Raw genomic sequence first — 24,268 nt, forward strand, 5'->3', positions numbered from 1 at the left:
ATTGTTTTCAGACTCTTTCTTCAGCAAAATAATGAACTTACATCCTGTCAGGTCTCACTATTTTTAGCATTGTATGGAGAGGCGGTTAAGGCGTTTAGCTTTTGTGTTTTGTTTATTTCAACGTCTTGCTTTTGAGGGTCACTCATCAATGCTCTGAAACCCTGCCGGGAAGGAGTGTAAGCTAGAACTAAGGAAGAAAGCTGGGCTTTCCATGAGGAAAACTACAACTGAGAGCACAGACTGGCAGGACAATCAAACCAGTTCATAGCACACGGGAAATGCCACTCAGAGGAAAGCCCTTAAAAACAGCAAAAAGAAATAAAGAAAATACCCTTGATGAATGTAGAATCCAAAATCTTCAACAAAGTACCTAGCAAGCCAAACCCAACAACATTGGAAAGAATGTCACGTGGCATTCTTTGCAGATATTCAAGGATGGTTCAGTATATATAAGTAACCAAGCCAGGCACCTTTATGTAATGGGGGGCAAAATGTCATTCCAACAGATAAAGCAAGGCAGTTGATAAAATTCAACCTCCTTTTATGAAAAAAACTCCAACAAATGAGATACATAATGAATGTAACAACATGATAAAGACCTTTAATAATGAATGACCTTGCAACTTTTATTACATTCAACTGGAAAAAACCTGGGAGCTTGTCTAGGCTCTGGATAAGGCAAAGATGCCTGTCTTTACCGCTTGTGTTTCCATTTATTTTATTTTAGGTGTTTGAATGATGTGCACCATGTGCCTTGTCTGGTGCTCACAGAGGTCAGAAGAAGTTGTGGATGGTTGTAAGCCACTGTGTGGTGTTGGGAGCTGAACTTCTGCAAGAGTAACAAGTGCTCTTAACCGCTGAGCCATCTCCCCACCCAGCCTGTCCTCACGACTTTACAGTGTGATTCGGGGACCAGTTTCTACCATGACAATTACAAAACCCTGATGAAAGAAATTGAAGAGGGCACAGCATCAACATGCCCATACCCCTAACACACACACACACACACACACACACACACACACACACACACACACAGAGAGAGAGAGAGAGAGAGAGAGAGAGAGAGAGAGAGTCTATGCGCTGCTTTGAAATGGTAGCAATTCATTTCTTGCAGTTTTGGAGGCTGGAAGGCTATACTGAGGTGTGCTCAGTGTCTGAGGAAGGTCCGCTCTGGCACCTTCTTGCTGTGTCCTCACATGGGTGATGGAGCCTGGGTTCTGTCTCACGCCTCCTTTGTAGGTGAGCTAGGCCACCATGGAGTATCCCCTCTTGACTCAGTTGTTTGGCAGATGTTCCAACACTTTGGAGGTTAAGACCTCAGCATACGAATCTGTGGGGGACATTCAGACTATGCCTCCCACTCTACCCGAGCTACTTGTCGTATTCATTCCTAATTCTACCCAGTGTCTTCACATCTTCATTTCAGTCCATGTATCTGAGAATTTCCTTTTGATTCATTCAGTCTTCAATCCTAGGGCTGGAGAAATGGATCCGAAGTTAGAGCACTTGTGGCATCCATATATCCATATATCCATATATCCTCTCTCTCTCTCTCTCTCTCTCTCTCTCTCTCTCTCTCTCTCTCTCTCTCTCTCTCCATCTATGTATCATTATCTTTATCCATCTATATATAACTTCAGGTTCAGGAGATCTGATGCCATCTTCTGGCCCACTGTGCACCAGACAAAACTCATGCACATAAGATAAATATTTTTTGAACTTCTTCGAAAAACAAATCTTCTGGTAAAATTCTCCCCTTCACTGACGTCCTCTCCCCTTTGCTCTGTGTTTTGATGTCATGATGTTTTCAAAGTCCATGTCAGTAATTCCTGGGTCTGTTTAGTGTGTAGTTTTTTTCCCCCTTTTGAAGTTTTGGTTTTCCTCTTCTCATCCCTTTAAGCCCTGCAGCCTTTTGTTTTGTTGGTATTTCCCAGACGATTTAAAATGTATTTATTCTTATTTTATGCATGTAAGTGTTTTGTCTGCACATCTGTATATATGTGCACCCTATGCATGCCTGGAGCCCTTGGAGGACACTAGGAGAGGGCACTGCATCCTCTGGAACTGGAATTACAGCTGGTTGTGAGCTGCAGTATGGGTACTGGGAACTGTGTCCAGGTCCTCTGTGAGAGCAGCCAGCTTTTCGAAACTGCTGAGTCGTTCTCCAACTCTGAGCCTTGTAACTTATGATGTAAGGGCTCACAGTGCCGACTGAGATGCCACCCAGACCCTGACACTGCTGTACCCAATTGGAGATAGATCACTTCTTCTAGAAGCTTCAGCCGTAGCCAGTTGAGGCCAAGCTGTGGCAGGTCTCATCTGCTGTGCATCCCTGGGTTTCTAGACGGGCCTCCATGGCCCCTGCGGTGTTCAGTGCTGGCCTCCCACTGCGGAAATTTACTTTGACTTTCAGAGGCTCTTGGCCTGGGCTCTTCAGTTCTCTACCTGGGTTTCAGAACTTGCCAGATGTCTTCGGGGAGAGCTGCCTGTGTGCCCACCTTGGGATCCCACTTCCTTTTCTTGGCCCCCCCCCGTTTGTTTTCCACCACAGCTCTGCAGGCTTTTCTGTCACTCAGCAACAGCTCTTTGCCTGGAAAGACTCCAGTCTCTCAGCCATTCACCCCGTGTCCAGAATGCAAATGGGCTGGGAGCCAGCACTGTTCGGTGTTCCCTGTCCCTGCACCCCTCTAGCCCCTGCCCACGAGTCCTGGCCCGTTACCCTCACTGCTTCAGTAACTCTGAATCCTTTGCAAGGGTTCTATCTGCACCAGCTGACCACTTGCATGCAGGGGTGCAGGGGTGCGGGGGTGCAGGGGTGCGGGGGTGCAGGGGTGCGGGGGTGCAGGGGTGCAGGGGTGCAGGGGTGCGGGGGTGCAGGGGTGCGGGGGTGCTTTGCAGGCTTTGCTCCAGAGTGGGAATAGCCCACTGTTCTTCCAAAAAGAAAGTTCCAGCTTATGGTTCAAAATAGATAGTTGTTCAAGATTGACCTTAATTTATTTTTCATTGTCCGCGTGTTAGTGTTTTGCCTGCATGAATGTCTGTGTCCTACATGTATGCAGTGCCTACGGAGGCCAGAAAAGGACATCAGAAAAACAAACAGTTGTGAGCTGCAGTGTGGGTTTTGGGGATCAAACCTGGGTCCTCTGGAAGAGTAGCCAGTACTCTCAACTTCTGAGCCATTTCTTCAGTTCCCCAATATTGAGCTATTTCTAAAGGGGGGGAGGAGATAGTCTATGGACATGCTCTTCTCCACAGAGCCTCCCGGTGTTGGTGTTATTCTAATCAGCTTTAATTGACACAGCCTTGAGTCATGAGAGGAAAACCTGGATTGGGAATTGCCCATATCAGATTGGCCTGTGGGCTTGTCTATAGGAGAGTATTAATTGATGCAGGAGGGCCTGGCCCACTGTGGGTAGCACCATCTCTAGGCAGGCGACCATGGGCTGTAAAAGAAAGTCAGCTGGATATGAACTGCAAATGAGCCACCAAGCAGCATTCCTCCATGGTTTCTGCTTTAGATTCCCGCCCCAACTTCCCTCAACAATAGACTGTGGCCTAGAAGGCCCGGCCAAATAAATCCTTCTCTCCCCATGTTGCCTTTGGTCTGTGTTGTCACAGCAACAGAAATAAAACTAGAACAGACGCCACTGCCAGCCTTTAAATGAGCGCAACTTTATAGCGTATGTGGGGGCTGGGAGGGCGTGGCCGTTCTGGGTCCTATTTTCCAGAGATCTTATCTTGCCAGATTTCACTAAAAATCCTGCTGGAATATCTGGGATACAGGAGTCAAGCATCTATGCAGCTAAATTCGAGGGGACTGAGATCGTTACCACGTCATCTATCTCATAAACATTTTCTTACTAGCTAATGATTTCCTATTTCCATCACATGATACTGTCTTAAAGGGCACAAGGTGTACTAGAGCATACATACTGCCTAGGACTCTTGTCCTAGGGACTTCATGGGCTTGCCTGTGGCCCACTCTCAGCTCTAGCTAGGATGTCAACATGAGGAAACTTGGGTGGCCACTCATAGACTTGGGGAAGGTGATATACACTCTCAGTTTGGCTGACACTATGCCTTGGTGCTGCAGGAGCTGCCGTGAAGGTTTGAGTCCAGCTCGGTCAGTTTCTGTGTGGATTTGTCTGCCCGTAGTGATAGGGAGGTCTGTCCTTCTCCTGCAGCCTCTGCTCTTCCAAGCTGTTTACTGAGGGGCCACCATGCTCCAGTTTCAGCCTGCGTGTGGGGTCATCGGCTTCAACCCTGCCCTTCAGCACACCCATAAACCAATGCCAGAGAGAGGCAGGGCCAGACTGACACCTGTCAAGGAGCCCTATAGGTGTGAGGGTCACCACTTTCTCCTTTTTAAAATTCAGTTAAAAGATTTTCCAAGCTGAGTGGTGGTGGTTCATGCCTTTAATCCCAGCACTCGGGAGGCAGGGTCAGGCAGACCTCTGTGAATTTGAGGCTAGCCTGGTCTACAGAGCGAGTTCCATTCCAGGACAGGCTCCAAAGTTACAGAGAAACCCTGTCTTGGAAAAAAAATTTTTTGTACAATATACTTGGGTTATATTTACTTTTTGTTTGTTTGTTTGTTTTCCAAGACAAGGTTTCTCTAAATAACAGCCCTGGCTGTCCTGGAACTTGCTCTGTAGACCTCAAACTCACAAATATTCTCCTGCCTCTGTTTCCCAAGCGCTGGGATTAAAGGTGTGCAGCACCACCGCCCGACTTGGGTTACAATTTTTCTACTTCCAAAACTCCACCCAGCTCTTTTCCCATTTCTAACCACCCAGCTTCATATTCTTTCTCTTAAAAAACAAAACAGCACCAAACGAAAGCAAGCGAAAGCATACACCCTACCTAGGACACACCCTAGTAAACAACCAACCAAACAAACAATAACAGAGTTTGTTCTGTGTCCACCTGCCCCAGCATGTGGTTAATGTACCCACTCTTAACTCATGCTCAAAATCTGCACAAGTTCAATCCAGGTAAAATCCCAGCAGTGAGAAAAGAAGTGGACACAAAGTCCCATCCCCCACCAAGAAGCCATTTGCACATTATAGCTGCTGGGAGAGAGTGAAGTTTTTTTCCCGCTGGAGGGCCGCCTTGTTCTGGCGTTGTTGGGCTCCTTACACACAGCTTGCCTTTGTGCTGTTGAAATTGGTGTCTTTCCTCACCTGTAGTTACCTGCTCCCATGCCTGTGTCCTGTTGGTTGGCCACCACATTGTGTCACTGGGGAGGATGAAGGGAGTGGAGAAGTCCTGTGGGTACAGCCACACACCCTTGTACTGCCTCTTTGAATACCGCTCCTAATCCGTGTGTCCTCTCCTCCCCCCAGGTGACTCTGCCCTCTCTGGGGCAACTGCAGCTGCTGAGTTACCAGCAAACTCCACAGACATGGCCGGGGCCTCTGTGAAGGTGGCGGTCCGTGTCCGCCCCTTCAATTCCCGGGAAATGAGCCGCGACTCCAAGTGCATCATCCAGATGTCCGGAAGCACCACCAGTGAGTACTGGCCACAATGGCCACCATCAACTACTAGCCACATGGGACCTTGGGACCATGACTACTAGCTGGACTCAACCTAACCCACATCCAAGAGCCCCGAGCCTTCCTCATTCACATGGGCTCCCAGGGCTCCCAGATACCAGATGAGCACAGACAATGGCTTGTGGAAACAGAAATTTGTTCTCAGGTTCTGGAAGCCAGATATTCAACATCAAGGAAGGAGCTTCACCTCTGGGCAGGGACTGTCCTTTCTGCCTCTCCGAGTGTCTGGTGGTTGCTGTCTGGCTTGGCTTGTGGCTACTCTGCTGTCACTGCCACCCTCATTGTCACTTGGTCTGCCTGCCAGCTGTGTCCCTGTGTTCTGGCTGGTTGTTTGAGATAGTCTCAGGTTGTATCTTAAACTGGATTAATATTCACACTGTAGCTCAGGCTGTCCTTGAACTCTGGCCTCAACCCCATAAGACCAGGCTGGCCTGAGACACAGGCATGTGCCACCACACCTGGATGCATCTCTGTTCCCTGTCCTCAGGTGGCATTTTTACAAGGATTTAAGGCATAAGTTAATTCAGTACGTCTCCACTTTTTTGTTTGTTTGTTTTGTTTTTCAAGATGGTTTCTCTGCAGCTGTGGAGCCTGTCCTGGCATTCACTCTGTAGACCAGGCTGGCCTTGAACTCTCGCAGAGATCCTCCTGCCTCTGCCTCCCGAGTGCTGGGATTAAAGGCGTGTGCCACCACTGCCCGGCAAGTATGACTCTATTTTAACAGCTAATCACATCTTTACCATCCTGTTTTCAAGCCCAGGTCTCAGCTACTCAGGAGGCTGGGGCTAGGAGGACCCAGTTTGGGTTCCATAGTGAGGTCCTGTTTGTTAAAGGAAAACAAGCAAACAAAAACTTAAAAAAACAAACCAAAACAAAAGACAACAAAAACCCTGTTTCCAGATAAGACCACAGGCTGAGGCCCGGGACTATGAATTTGGGGGTAGAAGCTAACACTGTTTAACTCAGGGTATGGCTATAGCCCTGGGTTTCCAGATAAGACCACAGGCTGAGGCCCGGGAGTATGAATTTGGGGGTAGAAGCTAACACTGTTTAGCTCAGGGTATGGCTATGGCCCTGGGTTTCCAGATAAGACCACAGGCTGAGGCCCGGGACTATGAATTTGGGGGTAGAAGCTAACACTGTTTAGCTCAGGGTATGGCTACAGCCCTGGGTTTCCAGATAAGACCACAGCCTGAGGCCCGGGACTATGAATTTGGGGGTAGAAGCTAACACTGTTTAGCTCAGGGTATGGCTATAGCCCTGGGTTTCCAGATAAGACCACAGGCTGAGGCCCAGGACTATGAATTTGGGGGTAGAAGCTAACACTGTTTAGCTCAGGGTATGGCTATAGCCCTGGGTTTCCAGCCCCCACTTTGCCTGTTCCTTGCTGTGTTTCTCATTTTGGTCATGTCAGGCTCTGATGAGTGGGAGGTATGGTCTAGCCTGGGGGAGTAGGAAGCAGTGGTAAGCCAGGGGACAGCCCTTCCATAAGGTCAGGGACATAGACCTGCCCCAAGGGTCCCATCAGCAACAGGATTTGACTGCTAGGGTGGGGACAGGCCCGGGATCTGAGGCTCTTGTTTGCTCATTGTTTTATTGGGAAGGCTTCTTAATGAGATGTGATGGACCAGCAGAGAGATGGGCAGATCACAGTGGGAAGCCACTGGATTGTTCAGGATCTGACAACCACACCCAGACCTGGAACAGTACTCAGCAGGACCAGCTGTTGCTGCAGTGTCCCATTCCTCCACTAGGGGAGCTGCGAGCTTAGCTTCTGACTCCCTAGGTTGGGTGAGCGCACACAGGGGTCCTTTGCGAATGACCCAGTGTTTGAGATGACAATGTTAATGACAGACCACCCTAAAAAGCTACATTTTAGGATTAGAACCTCTGTTCAGGGTTGGTGGACACGTAAGCCTGGGTCACATGTGACTTCTGTCTGTTGCCTTCCACAAGCTCCTGCAGGTCCAAACTATACCCAGTGACTGGCACCAACAGCTATCTGGCCTTTCCTGAGGAGAAGTCACAGAGTGTTCAGCACCTGTGCAAACGCCTGGCCGGTCATTTCCTAGCTCACAGGTGGCTGCTGGAGTTGAGGGTCTCAGAGGTGTTCATTGCTGCCTCCTTGGGTGGTCACAAGGCCTGTGAGGGAGGAGGAAGACCTTGGAATCGCTGTGGGTGCTCCAGGAGCCTGTAGGTCCCCTTACTGTGTGTTGTCATCTGGGTAAACAATGTTTGGGTGCTTTTTTTCGTGGTCAGTATCCTCACCACACAACGGGCAGTCTGCACCTCTTGGTCTGTTCTCTTCAACTCATATTCTGCTCTCAGGGGTGGGCTCTGGTTCAGACGCGGCTTGTGCAGGCCTCAGGGTGGGCTCATGACAGGTCTCCTCACAATGAAGACTCGGCCCAGGATGCGCCCCCGAAGTGAATTCCTGGAGAGCCACCGATAAAAGAGCCTGGGAGGAGGGACTCACCTGTGTTTACTTGGGATTGGCCTTGGTGGTCGTCTCTTTAGGCCTCAGTTTCCCCACTTGTGCTAAGAAGTGATGCTGGGTCCTCTCCACAGTCCTAATTCCAGGTCACTTCTGAGTCTGCTAGCCACTCAAAGAAACGCCTGGGGGTCAGGGGGCAACTACCCCTGCCTCTGCTTAGCATACTCACCCCCTGGCTCTGCTGTGTTCCTGGCTGCAGGGGACATTCTGGTTCTGAGAAAAACTACCCAATTAATTTCTTTCCCTCTGTCACTCTGCACAGGGCCCCCATCCCCACTTTTGTCCTTCCCACCGGGTGGCAGCCTCTGTGCAAGCCCCACAGACCTTATATTGTGCATCTTGTCTTGGAAGAGCTCTGCTTGGGCGTGGGGGAGCAGCTACAGTGATGGGAAGAAGGGATGGAGCTTTTAACGAGCTGATCCAGTGAGCCAGCTTCCAGGCCATCCACAGAGGCCTCATTTCGCCCTCCTCCTGCTGCCACAGGACAGCCAGTTGCTTTCTGGCCTAATGGGCTCCGCTTTTATGAGAAGCAGAATGTTGGGGGAGGGGCTGTTGGCCCCAAACAGGGCCTCTGTGGGTTGGGCTGGGAGCTGTGTTTGGACAGCCTGGCCTGGTGCACTCTGGGATCTAGGTCTTCTGTGTTGTGTGAGCTGCGGGGAACCGCTTCACTCTTTGGAGTTTAGACCCCATGTAGAATGACTGACGGCATTTCTGTAGCATACTGCAGGATCCAGGAGACAGGCTGTGGGGGCAAGGGCAAGCAGGTGGGTCCCACAGCAGACTCTCTCCATGAACCACTTACAACTTGAGATGAAGACCTCTCCTCCCCATTCACTGTCTGCTGCCCCACCCCCAATGAGTTTGCGTACTTCCTGTGCCCTGGGAGACCCCACCCTAGGGAGCTTAGGGTCCATATGGGTGCAGTGATGTCTCTAACCCCGGGACCTCGTCAGAGTGAGAGAGGATGGGGAGTTCGGTGCATGGAGTCCGGAGCGCAGGCCTGTCCAGGAGTGAGAATGGGACAGGGAATTTGGGGCTTTGTGGAAGTCCTGACCCACAGCACAAGGGGTACGGGAGCAGAGCTGACAGAGGTAGGGTGATGGTGGCATAAACGAGAGGTCACGGGCTCCTCATGGGGTTGGGGAGCCCCAGCTCAGGCTGCCCTGAAGAAGGTTCTTCAGTTATTCCACGGCACCCGCCTCCGTGCCCAGGGTCCGGCTGCATTGAGGCTACTGTTCCTGGGTTTCTAAAGGACATGAAACTAGGCCGGCGTGCACTACCGTCCCCTAGAGGCAGCCGTGGTAACCTACTGTGCTCTTCCGCTGGCCTCGCAAAGGCTGGGCTTGGGAGAACTCCAGGCTAGGAGCCTAGGCAGGGTCTGAGGAGAGAGGGCTCCCAGGGACACTTGGGCCAGATAGAGCCTTAGGGACCATTGAGTGTGTTACAGTGGCAGAGGACTGCAGGACCACACAGTGTTCCGCTTCCCAGAGCAGCCATGACAAACCATGGAAGGGTAGTTCAGCTTCAGGAATGTTCTATGCAGACACTCTGCAGATTTATAGTACGGGTGGAGGCCTTCTGAGGCGGGAGGGAGGAGCTTCCTCAGGCCCCTGCAGAGCTCCTGGGGTGCTGATGGATTTGGTGTTGGGGAGTTCTCGCCCTGCTTTTCATCTTTATCTTAACAGGATGCAGTGTGTGTCCCCAAATTTTTCTGTTTTGTAAGGATACCTATTGGTCATACTAGATGAGGGTCCACTTTGAGGATATCACTTTAACAGACTCCCTTTGCAGTGACCCCCATCTCCTAAGTCACCTTAGCATACCAGGGGGTTCATTTTGAAGTAGGTTCAGGCTTTGGAAAACAATGCAATCATGACTGAGAAGAGGTGTCTGGTCTCTCCCCGTACCACAGCAGGTAGTCATCTTGGATGCAGGCTGGTGGGTGTACCAGGAATTCTAAGAGCTATGCTGTGATTCTCACTAAGGAAGACTAGTCTCAACTTGACAGAGTCCTGGGGATGGGGAGCTTAGCTTTCCAGAATTGATGATGACTGTGATTGGCCCACGTCCTTTATGGATGTCAGAACTCCAGGCAGGGTCCTCAAGCCTACATCATACACAAGTATTTTGTCTTTGACAGTCTGGGGGACACAGCCTTAGGGTGTGGGAGCCAAGTCCCCTCTCTATGGCTACTGAGCATAGGTGCTGTGGGTCAGGCCTGTTTGGGATGGAAATCATAGACTATGGTGGGACACTGCAGGCCTCCTGGACTACTGGGAATCTCTCCTGGGAAACTTCAGGCTTAACTGGGAGTGACACATTAGTGCTCATACCGAATTTGTCTCTGGTTGTGAAACTATGACCATGCTTCAGCCATCTAGGTCCCTGGGACTAGAATGGGGCCTCTGTGAAGAGGGAAGAGGAGGCAGACACTGTGATACCTGAAGAGAAACAAGTCAGGGAACAGGCCCATGAGCTTGGGTCATAACAACTGGCTAGAGGGCATTCATCGACAACAGGAGAGGAGGGGATTGTGGTATTCCTGGTGATGAGTACCTCCTCTGTAAGACTGTGAGCATGTCACCCACAAACACCCACATGAGCTGTGCAGGTATGATAGTGCCTACAAGGGGTAGGACTGGGAATGTGACAGGGTGTTCCGGATAACAGCTACTTTGGAGGCACAAGTGTGCTAGTAGGGCAGGTAGACCAGTAGGCTGTAGAACCCTAGACTAGGGGAGCTGGAACATGTGGTGTGGATGTCTTCAGGAAGTAGTCACAAGACAACAGGCCTGGTCTGGTGATGCTCTCTGGTATCTGTGAGTCCTCCCCAGAGAGCAGGGCAGAGAGTCCTGTGTGTTTGCAAGGGTCTCTTGTCCCTTCTAGTTTGGGGGTCGGTCTGGCTTGCCTGGGACTCTCTGAGTACTAGATTTCTACTTTAGGATGCAGTCTGGATGGCTGAGGTTCCATAACATAGAATTAAACAACCTCATTATCTGTGTCCCTTGCAGCTATTGTCAACCCCAAACAGCCCAAGGAGACACCCAAGAGCTTCAGCTTCGATTACTCCTACTGGTCACATACCTCGGTGAGCTGCCTCTGGGGAGAGGCAGGCTGGTGTTGTGAAAACTGGCCCAGCCTGATTGTAGTGTGACCCTTGGGAGTCCTGAGACCTCCCACAGCTGCATGTTCTCCTGTAAAATGGAATGAAGACACTACCCTGCTCACCTGGAGGGTCACTCTGAGTTGATCACCAACCTCTAAGGACCAGATCCTGCTGCTCACAGTCTCAGCATTGCAGCTGTGACCATCCACCCGTGTCTTCTCCCCTTTCCCAAACATTCCAAACTCAGAAATCCCAAAGCTGAGCTCTACCTGGGAGCTCCAGCACCCTGAAAGCTGAGAGATAAGAGGACTCTAGACTCCTCCCTCCCCAGCCCCCATGCCCAGTCCACATCAAGCCCTGTCTGTGTTCCGCCTCTTCCTGGCTCCTTCTAGAAGCTTGCAGACCATTCCCTCAAGCTCCTTGACCTCTGGGTCTGTGAATGTAGCCCAGGGTTTCCTCAGTGCTGTCTCCCCATCTAGTCCTTCTCCACAGGTGTGTCCTTGGCTTGGCCGTGCTGTTTTTCTTCCTGAGAGGCCCTCAGGATAATGTCCAGCCTATACAGTTATACAGTCCCTGAGCCCCTGGGCGCTGCCTCCTTTCAGCTCTTGCATTTGCTAAACTCACCACTGCCACAGGAGCCTTAGCTCTTATCTCTGGGTCACTGCGCTTGCCACACTCTGCTGTGATCTCTTTGCACGACTCCCCTCCGCTGCCCAGCCACCCTCTGTTTCCCGGTCAGGATTGGGATGTACCATATAGCATACCCTTTCACTCCAAGGCACCACATTTGGGCTTGGAGGACTCGGGGACTCAGGGCCCATAGCCGCCTACAACCACACTTCTCTCTGCAGCCCGAGGACATCAACTATGCCTCTCAGAAGCAGGTGTACAGGGACATCGGGGAAGAGATGCTACAGCATGCCTTCGAGGGCTACAATGTGTGCATCTTTGCCTATGGGCAGACAGGGGCTGGCAAGTCCTATACCATGATGGGCAAACAAGAGAAGGACCAACAAGGCATCATCCCACAGGCATGTTTGGGCCTAGAAAGGGTAGTGGGAGGTGACATGAGAGGAGGGAGGGGTAGGGCCTGGGATGGGCTGCAGGGGGGGGGATCAGCCTCTGACAGTGCCCAATGGGGGCATAGCCACAAGATAAGGCACTGGCTGGAGAGTGCTCTCTGTGAGGACTAGGAGCAGATGTCAAGTAGTCTGGACAAGGTTAATCACATGCTTGAGATACAGACAGCTCCTCAGAAGCCACTAAAAGTCTAACCTCCTCCAGACCTTCTCTCCTCCCGGCAGGAGGTCTCTGGTTCCAAGCTGGCCAGCACTTGTCCTGGTCAGAGAAGGAGGAATGCTGGGTCAGCTGGGAAACAGCTTCCCCAGCCTCTACTCAGATGAGGACAGTGGGACAAATAGATGATCTAGGAAAGGGTCCGATACTAAGCAGGGGGATGAGAGTTAGAAAACCCAGGCCTTTGTATTGGAATGTGCATCTTGGAGGGACCAGAGCAAAGTAGCGCCCTGCCTGGGTACAAGCTACTCACAGCACCATGAGGGACAGGGCTCTGGGCCACCAGCTCTCATCGGCTAAAGTGTTTTGGTCTCTCCTTGAAGCTCTGTGAAGACCTCTTCTCTCGGATCAATGACACGACCAATGACAACATGTCCTACTCAGTGGAGGTAGGACTTCCTGCCTGGCGCCCGTTTCTGAGTCAGATCTGGGGGGTTCTATGTGTGGTCGGTGATGCTTTTCTGACCTAGAATGAGTATCTATTCCTGTTACTTATCCACACAGTGCCTGTGTCAGCATGCCCACATGGGACTCGGGAGACTCTCAGCGCTCAGGGGTGATGGGATCAGGGGTGATGGGAAGTTCATCCCCAGCAGGTGTTTATTATATAGCTACTTAGTCTGCCAGTGTATGGGCAGACACCACGGAGCCTGGGCTACCCTATGACTTGAAGCTGAAGTAACTCTAGAGTGACCATAGGGGCTTGTGCTGTGTGGCCAGTCTCACTGAGTGGGAGAGGGCCGGGCAGATGGGAGTAGTCTGATCCAGGCTGAGTACCCTCTGCATGCCCTGCCCTGTAGGCAGGCAGCCACTGTCCTGCCTTGGAGTTCCTGATGGTATAGCTTGGTCCTGCCAGTCAGTTTCATGGAGGGAGGACTGGACAGCTAGAGGTGGGATGACATCCACACTCATGCAGAAGCCACAGCCAGGGTGCCCTGTGTGCCCTTCCCAGAGATCAGCTCTCTGCCCTGCCACAGGGTTCTGACGGTGAAGCTCAGCCTCACTTGGGGTCTGATGGTGTTGCTCAGGCTCACTCAGGGTCATAATGGAGCAGCCTAGCCTCACTCGAGGTCCTGATGGTGTTGCTCTGCAGGTCAGCTACATGGAGATTTACTGTGAGCGGGTCCGTGACCTCCTGAACCCCAAGAACAAAGGCAACCTGCGTGTGAGGGAGCATCCTCTGCTGGGTCCCTATGTGGAAGACCTCTCCAAACTGGCTGTGACCTCCTACAATGACATCCAGGACCTCATGGACTCAGGGAACAAGGCTAGGTATGTGGGATAGCTCCTCCTTAGCCACAGTCTCACCTCTGTTTGGTCCTTGAGGCTTCATCTCCTGATAGGTCTATGTGGTAGTTCCCAAGGAGGTATGGGCTTCATGTGCCAGGCCACTGAGGACATGCGTCAGCCTGAGAGAGGCTTGGCTTCCACCTGTGTAAGGGCTGCTCATGGGCTGAGCAAATGGACTGTGCAGCTGTGTCGCCTCCAGCAACTAGGCTCTCATAGCAATACCATAGCTCCCAGCCAGTCTCTGGGCCCAAGGGCAGCTATTCTGTCAGGCCTAGGTCTAGAAAGTGCCAGGTTCATCATGGTGGCCATTAGCAACCCATCTCCTTTAGCCTGGGACACTGACTGTCATGATGATCCTTCTGACACACATTGTCTCAGGTCTCTCAGGTGAGTGCCTTCAGCTCCTGAGGTAGTGTGTGTGTGTGTGTGTGTGTGTGTGTGTGTGTGTGTGTGTGTGTGTGTATGGGTCCTGAGCTACCCCAACAGCCCCCCTCGGGGTTGTTCATAAAGTCCCTCAGTACATATGAGGGACAGTGTGACCTTTGCATACCAGGTCTGAGTTGTTGTAGTGAACTCCATCTTAGGAGATCCTATAAGGTGCTTGACAGGTGGGGGCTGTGTTGGGACCTACCCCCACATCTCTCAGGCAGCCTTGAGCTCTTTCCCCTCGTGGGTAGCTTAGTTGGTTCATGTTACCTTCTGCGGGGTATGGCTACTGAGGTCATGGTACTCTCCTTGGACTCCCCAGAGTGGCTGGAGTAGCATGAGGTGGGTGATGGGTATTGTTCCTTCCCAATGGGGTTTTCCCTCATCAGAGCCTGTGAGGACTGCTGTCCAGTTGGGTGGCATTGAGGCTCAGTAGCAGGAAGTATCTGAGACACTGCCCTCCCCCATATATATGACACCATATGTATTTTGAGCCCCTCCGTGATGGACCAGCAGGTGGGAACTGGGCTTGAGTTTTGGCAGGCGGTGTGGTCACAGCCAAGTGGAATTTGAGTTCCAGTGGCCTAGGTGAGCACACTACTACCACTAGTAACTCTCATGCCTGACCACTGGGTAAGGGACAGATAACCTCAAACAGCTTCCTGTTCCCAGGACCGTGGCGGCCACAAACATGAATGAGACTAGCAGCCGTTCTCATGCCGTCTTCAACATCATCTTCACCCAGAAGCGCCACGATGCAGAGACCAACATTACCACAGAGAAAGTGAGCATGTAGAGTGGTCTGGGTGGGCAGATTCTACCTAGGGTGGCAGCTGCCTTTGGGGTAGGGCTGGAAGGTCACAGTCGTGTTTGTGGGCTCTTGATACTGGCTGGTAGGGTAGGGTCTCCCACTCCCCCTGGAGAGATGGGGTCCCAACTGGGAACAGAACATGTGGCGGACAGTGTCTTCTTAGGCAGAGTGCCTATCCTGAAGGAGCATAGCCCTGGCAGTCCCTAGATGCCCCTCCTAGAAGTCCCACCTTGGCATTCTCAGTGGATTGGGACAATGTCTGGGTGTTTCCTGGGGTCTTTATCTTAATTATCTAATCTGTGAGCTTCTGGGAGGGTAGCAAGGTCATTCTGAGCCACTTGTCAGTTTCTGTGTCCCTTCATCTGAAGGTCCTCCTGTGCAAACATTCTCAGACTCCTCAGGAAAGAGCTCTGTAGAGGAGCTGAATCTCCTCTAAGACCCATGTCAATCCTGATGGTGCTGGGGTCACCTGGGCCTGGTGCCATGCTCCCAACTGTCCCCTTGAGCTAGTAAGAGGCTCGGGAAGGCAGAGGAGGGCCATTGGAGAGGACAAAGTTCCTCTGAGAGGGTCAGTCTTGTATCCACTATCAGGCCAGGAGCGGCTGTGCCTTCCTGGGATCATGTGATTGACTGTGTCCCTGCAGAGAGCTCGACCAGCGCCCTGTGAGGCAGCTGAAAACCAAGGCCTTTCGTGGATCTGAGTTCAAATCCCATCACAGACAATTAGAGACGTCTGTGAAAATGGTGACAGTACCTAACTGAGTCTCCCTCCTGTGCCGCTGTATAGCATGCTCAGCCCAAGGAGGCAGGGCTGTGGAGGTGTGTGCAGCTTCTGAAGAGGCGGTGCAGTACCTCGCTAGGGCAGAACATCAAGAGAGCTGTGAATGGAGCTGAAGAAGGGACCTGGGGGATCAAAGATGGAGGGCCCCAGGGAAAGGGTGCGCCGAAGCTCCTTAAGAGGTTCATGAGACAATCCCCAGGGGGACAAGGTGCCCCTGCCACAGCCTCAGATCGGGGCTTGCAGCAGGAGATTGCACGTGATGCCTCTGTCATTTCAGGTGAGCAAAATCAGCCTTGTGGACCTGGCTGGCAGTGAACGCGCTGACTCCACTGGAGCCAAGGGCACACGACTCAAGGTAGGGCCAGGTCCAACCCGGAAAGAGCAGTGAGTCCACTCAGTGTCCAAGCATTTGCTGCTCCAGGGTGGGCTGGGCGGGAGGTCTGGCTGGGGATGGAGCAAGATTGGGCCACCACCAAAGGCAAGCCTGAACAGGAACGGTGGGGTATGTGGGCCGGAGCCTTTGGTCTTCAGTAGACAGAATTGCGTTCTTGGCACCCCAGCTCTAGCAAACCAGGACAGGCTAGCCAGAGAGTAAGCTCATCGTGTCCTTCACTGAGCTTTAAATCCAGTACTTTCTGTTTCCCATCCCAGGAGAGACAGGCTGTGGGGCAGCAGTGGACTGAGCTGACCGGCCTGAGTCCTGAGGGCACACCCTCTCTGAAAACAATCTTGCATGTCAGGAAGGAGCATTTTTACTTTTCTGAGTGTCTCCTACCTTTGACCCATGCCCCTGATCTGTTGACTGGGAAGGGCCTCTGTAAGTTGTACTGTGTGGAGACATCTGAGAGGTTATCTAGGGTGCTGATAGGAGCTGAGCAAGAACACTGGACCTCTGGCCAGTTAGCTGCCTGCCCCAGCATCCTCTGTGCCTAGTGACCTCAGAGATCAGCTCCAGGGCCTCAGCCCCGGGCCACACAGACCAGGCCCCAGGGGATCGTGCTAGATGGAGAGGCTCCAGGAGTCACCTGCCATGCTGATCACCTCTCTGCACACACAGGAGGGAGCCAACATCAACAAGTCTTTGACCACCCTGGGGAAGGTCATCTCTGCCCTGGCTGAAATGGTGAGTGGGCTCCAGGCTTCTGGAGCTAAATTGGTGGGATGGGCTACAGAGGTGTGACCCTCACCTGCTCCCAGGGAAAAGTCGGGTGTCTGCCATGCATGTTCCTAGGTACTATCTTTAAAGAGGTTGCTGGGACTCAAGGGAAAGCCCAGAGATGGGGAGAGTACCACAAAGCTGCAAACAAGATAGCAATCCTTGTTACTACCCTCTAGAACCTCAGTTTTTTGTTTGTTTGTTTGTTTTTTGATACAGGGTTTCTCTGTGGCTTTGGGGCTCTCCTAGAACTAGCTCTTATAGACCAGGCTGGTCTCGAACTCACAGAGATACTTGAACCTCAACTTTCTTACCTGTAAAAAAGAGTTAACATGCTTCCTTCATCCACCTTTCTGAGGGCTACCGCATGTCAACCGCGAGCACATTGGCTAGCATCCTTGTGGATGGGTAGTGCAGTGCTTAGCTCTGACCAGTGCTGGTCTGATACAGACCATCCTCTAGAGGGAGCCCACAGTCCTTGGAGGTGATGAGTTAGGTGTGATACATCCTACAGGACAGACAGCCTACAGGACAGACAGCCGTGTCTACCCACCAAAACATCCAGGGAAGGATTCTAGAGACTGCATCCTATTCTGAAATTATTAAGAGTAGGCAAAGATTGCTGAGTGTCAACAGCCTCTTATTTGATTTGCCTGCCATGACCAGCTCAGGGTGACAAGCCGTGTCTGGGCAGTAAATGGCACATGCCTGGCAGGTACTTGGGCTTCTACCTACCATTTGTTCCTCTGGAACTAGCCTGTCCTCTCTGCCCACTGTACCCTTGGACACTAGCCTTGCTCCAGGTTCTTAAGCTCTTTCTCTTCTTTGCTTTTCAGGACTCTGGACCCAACAAGGTAAACTGAGTTCTTTAACTTCAAGGGAGAGGGGTTGGAGACAGAGTGCCCTTGGCCCCTGCTCCCTGCTGTGCAAGTCTCAGCAGTAAAGTCAACACCTCATTCATTAATGAAAAAACAAAGTAAACTTCTGAGCTTGGGACCTGTGCTAGCAGCTGGGTCTTAGAATGAACCACACAAACTACTCCACAGTTGGGAGCACAGTAAACAGAAACATGAGAACGTAATTACAAATTGTGCCGAATTCTACATGGGGGGGAGTCTTCAGTGGTGACCCCCACAGTGAAATCTCCAATCTGAATGGATAGAAAGCTTTAGAAAGAACCATGGCGTCAGGCAGAAGACCTGAGAACTGGCGAGGACCCAGACAGGCAAGGGGGGTTGGCGTGCAGTGGGAAGGGCTGACGTGGGGAAGCCAAGGTGGTATAAGGTTGGTATTAGGGAAGTGTGGGAGATACTGAGAGGCAATTTGAGAGAAAGCAGGAGAAAAGTGTGGAGTTAGGAAGTGCGTGAGAAGGTGTAGGAACTGTGTGAGGGAACCACAAGGAACTATGTAGGCAACTGTGAGGCACTGTATGATAGACTGTAAGGGAGCCTGTGAGGAAGTGTATGATAGACTGGAAGGAAGCCTGTGAGAAAGTGTATGATAGACTGTAAGGGAGCCTGTGAGGCACTGTATGATAGACTGTAAGGAAGCCTGTGAGGAAGTGTATGATAGACTGGAAGGAAGCCTGTGAGGAAGTGTATGATAGACTGGAAGGAAGCCTGTGAGGCACTGTATGATAGATTGTAAGAGAGCCTGTGAGGCACTGTATGATAGACTGTAAGGAAGCCTGTGAGGAAGTGTATGATAGACTGTAAGGGAGCCTGTGAGGCACTGTATGATAGACTGTAAGGAAGCCTGTGAGGAAGTGTATGATAGACTGTAAGGGAGCCTGTGAGGAAGTGAGAGCGAATGGCGTTTTTATAGGGTGGGGATGTGCAGAGAGCAGTGAGCAACTGTCTGGGCTTTGTTTGAGGAACTGTGAGAAAACTTGGGGGAAGGCCTGAGGAACTTGGTGATGGGTTCTGACAGGAACTGACAGATTACGTGGATTTTCAGAAACCATGGGGTATGTGAGGTATTATGGGAATATGAGGCGAAATTGTGAAATTGCAGGAGCTGCATGGAAATTGTGTGAGGAATTTCCAGGGACGTGAGTTTTGTGGAACTGTAAGGAGTGTATGAGGAAGGATTTTAAAGAAACTGAAATGAAGCGTGTGCATGTAGATTCTTTTCTCATCGCTGTGATAAAATCCCCAACAACTTGAAAAGGGGAGGAACTAGCAGGCTGGCTCAGTTCGTAGAGGTGTTTGCCACCACGCATGACTACATGACTCTGATCCCTTGAACCTACTGGTGAAAGGACCGCCAACTCCCACAGCTTGTCCTCTGCTGTGTGTGTGTGTGTGTGTGTGTGTGTGTGCACTCACACACATACTGGATCTCACTCTATAGATCATGCTGGCCTCCAACTCACAGAGATCCACCTGTCTCTGCCTCCCGGGTGCTGGGATTAAGGCGTGTGCCCCCACTGCCTGGCTGATAAATCTTTTAAACAGAGAGGAGAAGGGTTTATTTGGCTCATGGGCTGAGGATACCGTCCACCATGGTGGGGAAGGCACAGTGGGAATGAATACCATAGCTCAGCTCTCCTTCCTTTCCAGTCCGGGACCACCTCAACCCTGTGAGGGGAATGGTGTCACTCACGTTTATGTTGGGTCTTCACACTTCAGTGAACTTAACTAGAAACTCTACCACAGCCGTGTCCAGGGATTTGTCTCCTAGGTGACTCTAGATTTTTTTTTTCAAGTTGACAGTGTTTGTAATCATGCTGTGGTCCGTGAGGACCCAAGAGGTGAACGTTGTGAAGAGCTGTGAGAACCTAGGAAGCTGCATGAGAAACTGCATGTGCCCAAGACTCTTGAGGGTTTGCATGAAGAACTGTGGGGAATTTAAGCCTGTGGGCAGCTGGATGAATACTAGGAGCTGTGTAGAAACATGTGAAGGAACTCTGAGGATGTGTGCAGGGAACGGTGAAGAATTCTGAGAGAAAATGAACTGTGGAGGGAATGTTACTGGCTTGCGTAATTGCTGTGTCTACGACTGGGGGATTATGTGAGGTGCTGTGTGTGGATTTAGGAGAAATTGTGTGAGGAAACTGTGTGAGGAATCGTGTCTGCAGCACCTGTGTGGCCATGTTTGAAGAACTGTGAGGAGCTACCTGGACAGCTTGTGCAGGAACTGTGGAGGAACTGATGATGAGTTAAGAGTAGTTGTATAAACTGAGCAGTGGTGGCGCACGCCTTTAATCCCAATGCTTGGGAGGCAGAGGCAGGTGGATCTCTGTGAATTCAAGGCCAGTCTGGTCTACAGAGTGAGTTCCAAGACAGCCTCCAAAATGATACAGAGAAACCCTGCCTTTAACCCCTTCTCCGCCCGAAAAAAAAAAAAAAGAGTAGTTGTATGAATGGTGTGAATACCGTATTGGGAGAATAGTGTGGGGTGTGTTGTGTAAAACTTATGAACACCGTGAAGACTGTATGGGGAAACTGAAAATGGATAATTATGTAAGGGATTCTGTGAGAGCTTTAAGGGGCAGTAAGAAACTTTTTGGGGAAAATGTGCGAGGAACCACCAGAGACCGTGAGAAGTGTGTGAGGAGCCGTGAGTGGATGGAGTAGAACGTTGAGGGTCTGTGTGCAGTGACGTGAAGAACCCCTGGTGGTGTGTGTAACCATGGGGGGCTGAGTGAGGCGGCAGAGGACCTTGTGGGGACAGTGTAGCGAGCTGTGTGAGGGACCCTCATAAAAACTTGTAGGAATGGAGTGACTTTTGAAGTTGCTGGGTGAGGAACAGAACCTGCAGAGGAAGCAGCTGTGGATGAGGAGGAAGGACATGGCCTGAGGTTGGGTGTGAGGTCTTTGACTGTGATTTAATAGGAAGCAATGGGTCAGTTTTCAGCAGGGCTAAGTCAGGTTTAATCTGGGCCGGGCTCAGGCATGAATGTAGATTGCCAGTGAGATGGTCTGCATGCAGTCAGCAGAATAAAGTCAGTGTAGCAGTGATCCAGGCTTGATAAGGTGGGGGGGGGGGAGAGAGAGAGAGAGAGAGAGAGAGAGAGAGAGAGAGACAGAGACAGAGAGACAGAGACAGAGAGAGAGACAGAGAGAGAGACAGAGACAGAGACAGAGAGAGAGACAGAGACAGAGACAGAGACAGAGAGAGACAGAGAGACAGAGAGACAGAGACAGAGAAAGACAGAGACAGAGAGAGACAGAGAGGCAGAGAGACAGAGACAGAGACAGAGAGAGAAAGACAGAGAGACAGAGAGACAGAGAGACAGAGACAGAGACAGAGAGAGACAGAGAGAGAGAGAGAGTCTCACAGTCAGACGTTCTGGGAAGAGGCAGAGATGACTGGACAGGGGCTGCCAGAGGATTGGATGGGGACAGTAGAACCGTGGGGTACTTCCTGTTGGGCTCCTTGGTTGTGGGAACAAGAAACACAACGTATGACAGAGAATTCAACCTCAGGTACCAGACATTAGAAAACCAAACCGGAAATACTTTTTTCTTGTACTGAGTTTCCAGAGGCAAAACAGAAAGCGTCTGGTGTGGACAAGCTTTTGGGGGAGGGCCAGGAGGGAATGACAGACACTCTTACATGCTGCTCATAGAGAAGCTGGTGCAACCGTTCTGAAACCCACTTTGATGGCGTGGCGTAAGGACATCCAAACTGTACACCCTTGTGAGGCAGTGGAGTTTGTTTTAGGAATGATGGTGAACTATGTCTTCATCCGAGGAAAGGCAGCAACCCTTGAGATGGAACCCATGTGCTTCCCCAAGAGTGCAGGCTGCAGGGGACAGGGGCTGTGCCTGCTGCCACAGCAGGAGCTCAGTCATCAATTCGTCAACAAAAGCTCCATGAACTAGTAGACATTGGACAGCAACTATGTATCTATAACTTACAATGCTATTAAGTCACTCACCGGTGTCTATAAGAAGCCAGGGTCAGGAGAATGCAGGGTGTCCATGCTCCAGGGAGGCACAGAGAGAGCAAATTATTAAAGGACGGACCCAGAGTTGACTTCTGAGGGGGCAGGAAGGAGTTTTGTGGGGAACAGAGACTAGGTGGACGCTGGAGCTGCTTCATGAGTGGGGAAGCCTTTTCACCCTGGCGGATGGCATTGCTGTTCTGGGAGGGTAGCGGAAGAGACAGTGACCAGTGATGCCAGCATTCCTGGCCTTGAGTCCGGTTGAGCGGCCCAGACACAGAGGGACGGGAGAGGGAGGAGCCGGAAGGATGTGCTGTCATGGCCTTGACCCCAGTCCAGACTGGAGTTGTCTGGAGATGGCACCCCAGGATTCAGGTGAAGTGAAGGGAGGCACTGAGAACATGGTACTTGCCTCCCTTCCCTTCCCCCCTTGCCCCCTCCCACTCCCCCACCCCTCCCTCCTCTCCTCTTCCCTTCCCTTCCGGTAGATACAAGCTTGACCTTGAATGTTCCCACAGAACAAGAAGAAAAAGAAGACAGATTTCATCCCCTACCGAGACTCCGTATTGACCTGGCTTCTCCGGGAAAACCTGGGTGAGCATGCACCAATTTTCTGGTCACTAGTGGGTGAGCATTTGCCAACTCCCTGGCTCTGATTTCCTCTCTGAACTATGCCCATCTCTTTGGGGAGAAAGAAACATTTCATTGCTCGGCTACAACGCAGCCTCTTGCCCTTTCTGGGCAAGTCTGAAGTAACCCTAGAGGGGCCAGTTGGTTCATAGTTCAGCCCTTCTGGAAGGCCTGAGGCAAAGGTGGGTGAACCAAAGCAGATTTGGGGGGGCCACGGTGGCCCTCGGGACCTGCAGAACACATGCCCTGGTGTCTGCCTTCGTGGGCGACTTGTTTATGGCACCTAAACAAGTTCCTACCCTTCTCTGGGTCTCTAGTTTTGTGTCTGTAATAGGGACCTAGCCTTTGGTTCTGGGAGCGCTGCTGAGCTGCTGGGGTTTGAGGGACTGACATTAACATTCTCCTTGCCGCCTGGATTCTGAGTGGGGAGAGAGAAGACATGAAGGCTGATGGACACTCAACATGGAACCCATCCTTTCCCAAGTGACCCCAGGGTCCTCTCTGGGTACACTCAGAGCTGGAGAAACTGACCCCCAGGGTGATAAACTAGATCTTAGGTGCCTCTCTCCAGCTTCCTTGGCTATGCGGCTCTGCACTCCACAGGTGGCTACACTGATATCCACCTCGGGCCAGCATCATGTGTCATGGCAGCCCCAAGCATACGGGAGCTTGTAGGGGTAGATGGGCCCCAGTGAGAGGACAGGATTGTCATCACAATTACCTGTTCCTCCACCTGAGATGAGACCTAAGTAAGAAGTAGGCCATAGGGCCATAGTTTTAGCCCTAGAGGAGGGCTTCATGGGAATCCTCTCATATAACTGTTCTGGGGTGGGGGGGTCTGTGCCCAAGCCATTCTCTCCTCACAGTCCCTGTAGGAGACTTAGTGGACACCAACACCTCAGGGATATGGCCTCAAGGTTCTCTGAGGTAAAGCAGACAAGAGTGTGGGCCTGGACAAGCAGGGGTCCTGAGAGCTGAAGCGTGTAACCTTGTCTGGGCCAGCTGACCCTAACAGGATTCGCTAGCCAACACTCAAGTCACTGTTTCCTTCTCGTTATTACCGACTCTAAGCCAAGAATCTCATGTCGAATACTGAGGAGAGTATTTCAAATAGAAATGATAAAAATGAATAGAAAAAAATGTTGGCCACAGATAATGAAATAAGTATCCACACCAAAAAAAAAAAAACCCAACAAAACCAAAACAACAAACGAAAACCAAAAACAAACTCTTCACAACTTATCTTGGCTGTAGGGAAAAGGAGGCCCTTGGTGGGCAAATGGCTATGAGAGCTGAGGGGCAGTCACGGGAGGCCCGACCTGTCACTGTCTACGTGACGCAGGCCTGGGGTTGAGTTTCTCTTTGGGCTTCATCATCTCCACCTGTAGCTGCAGTAGGAGAGCCTTGTATAGAAACGGACTGTAGCTGCAGTAGGAGCCTTGTGTAGAAACGGACTGTAGCTGCAGCAGGAGAGCCTTGTATACAAACAGACTGTCCTCCCACAGGCGGCAACTCAAGGACAGCCATGGTGGCGGCCCTGAGCCCAGCAGACATCAACTATGATGAGACCCTCAGCACACTGAGGTATGTTCTGCAGGGACCCTGGGTCAAGAACACGTCTTTCCATGGTCCAGCCAACAGCACCAGGAAAAGGGTGTTCTTTTGGGGAGCATCCTCCAGGAACTCAGAGGCCAGCAGTAACTGTGCCGGGTGCTTGTGGGACCTGTAGGATAAATTTCAGGTCTGCTGGTGGCCCAGAGCCTCGTGACCCCGGGCTGGAAAAGCCACACTTCTAGTTGTGGGAGTGGAGGACTTTAAATTAGCAAATA

General features: G+C 51.3%; 1 protein-coding gene across 14 annotated transcripts in view; it reads left to right on the forward strand.

The window, feature by feature from the left end:
- The window catches only part of Kif1a (kinesin family member 1A), an 88,635-nt gene that overhangs the window by 13,201 nt on the left and 51,166 nt on the right, over positions 1–24,268 (forward strand). For all 14 annotated transcript variants that reach the window (XM_013118453.2, XM_013118454.2, XM_005077207.3 and 11 more), the window contains exons 2-12: positions 5,349–5,513; positions 11,064–11,140; positions 12,010–12,189; positions 12,778–12,843; positions 13,548–13,726; positions 14,843–14,954; positions 16,040–16,117; positions 16,820–16,885; positions 17,755–17,772; positions 22,328–22,403; positions 23,945–24,023. In XM_013118453.2, the coding sequence (XP_012973907.1) occupies positions 5,408–5,513; positions 11,064–11,140; positions 12,010–12,189; positions 12,778–12,843; positions 13,548–13,726; positions 14,843–14,954; positions 16,040–16,117; positions 16,820–16,885; positions 17,755–17,772; positions 22,328–22,403; positions 23,945–24,023 (1,037 nt within the window). In that variant the 5' untranslated portion in view covers positions 5,349–5,407. The remainder of the gene's footprint in view (positions 1–5,348; positions 5,514–11,063; positions 11,141–12,009; positions 12,190–12,777; positions 12,844–13,547; positions 13,727–14,842; positions 14,955–16,039; positions 16,118–16,819; positions 16,886–17,754; positions 17,773–22,327; positions 22,404–23,944; positions 24,024–24,268) is intronic.

The sequence above is a fragment of the Mesocricetus auratus genome, unplaced genomic scaffold (assembly GCF_017639785.1).
Source record: "Mesocricetus auratus isolate SY011 unplaced genomic scaffold, BCM_Maur_2.0 Super-Scaffold_100010, whole genome shotgun sequence".
In the NCBI taxonomy this organism is placed as follows: Eukaryota; Metazoa; Chordata; class Mammalia; order Rodentia; family Cricetidae; genus Mesocricetus; species Mesocricetus auratus.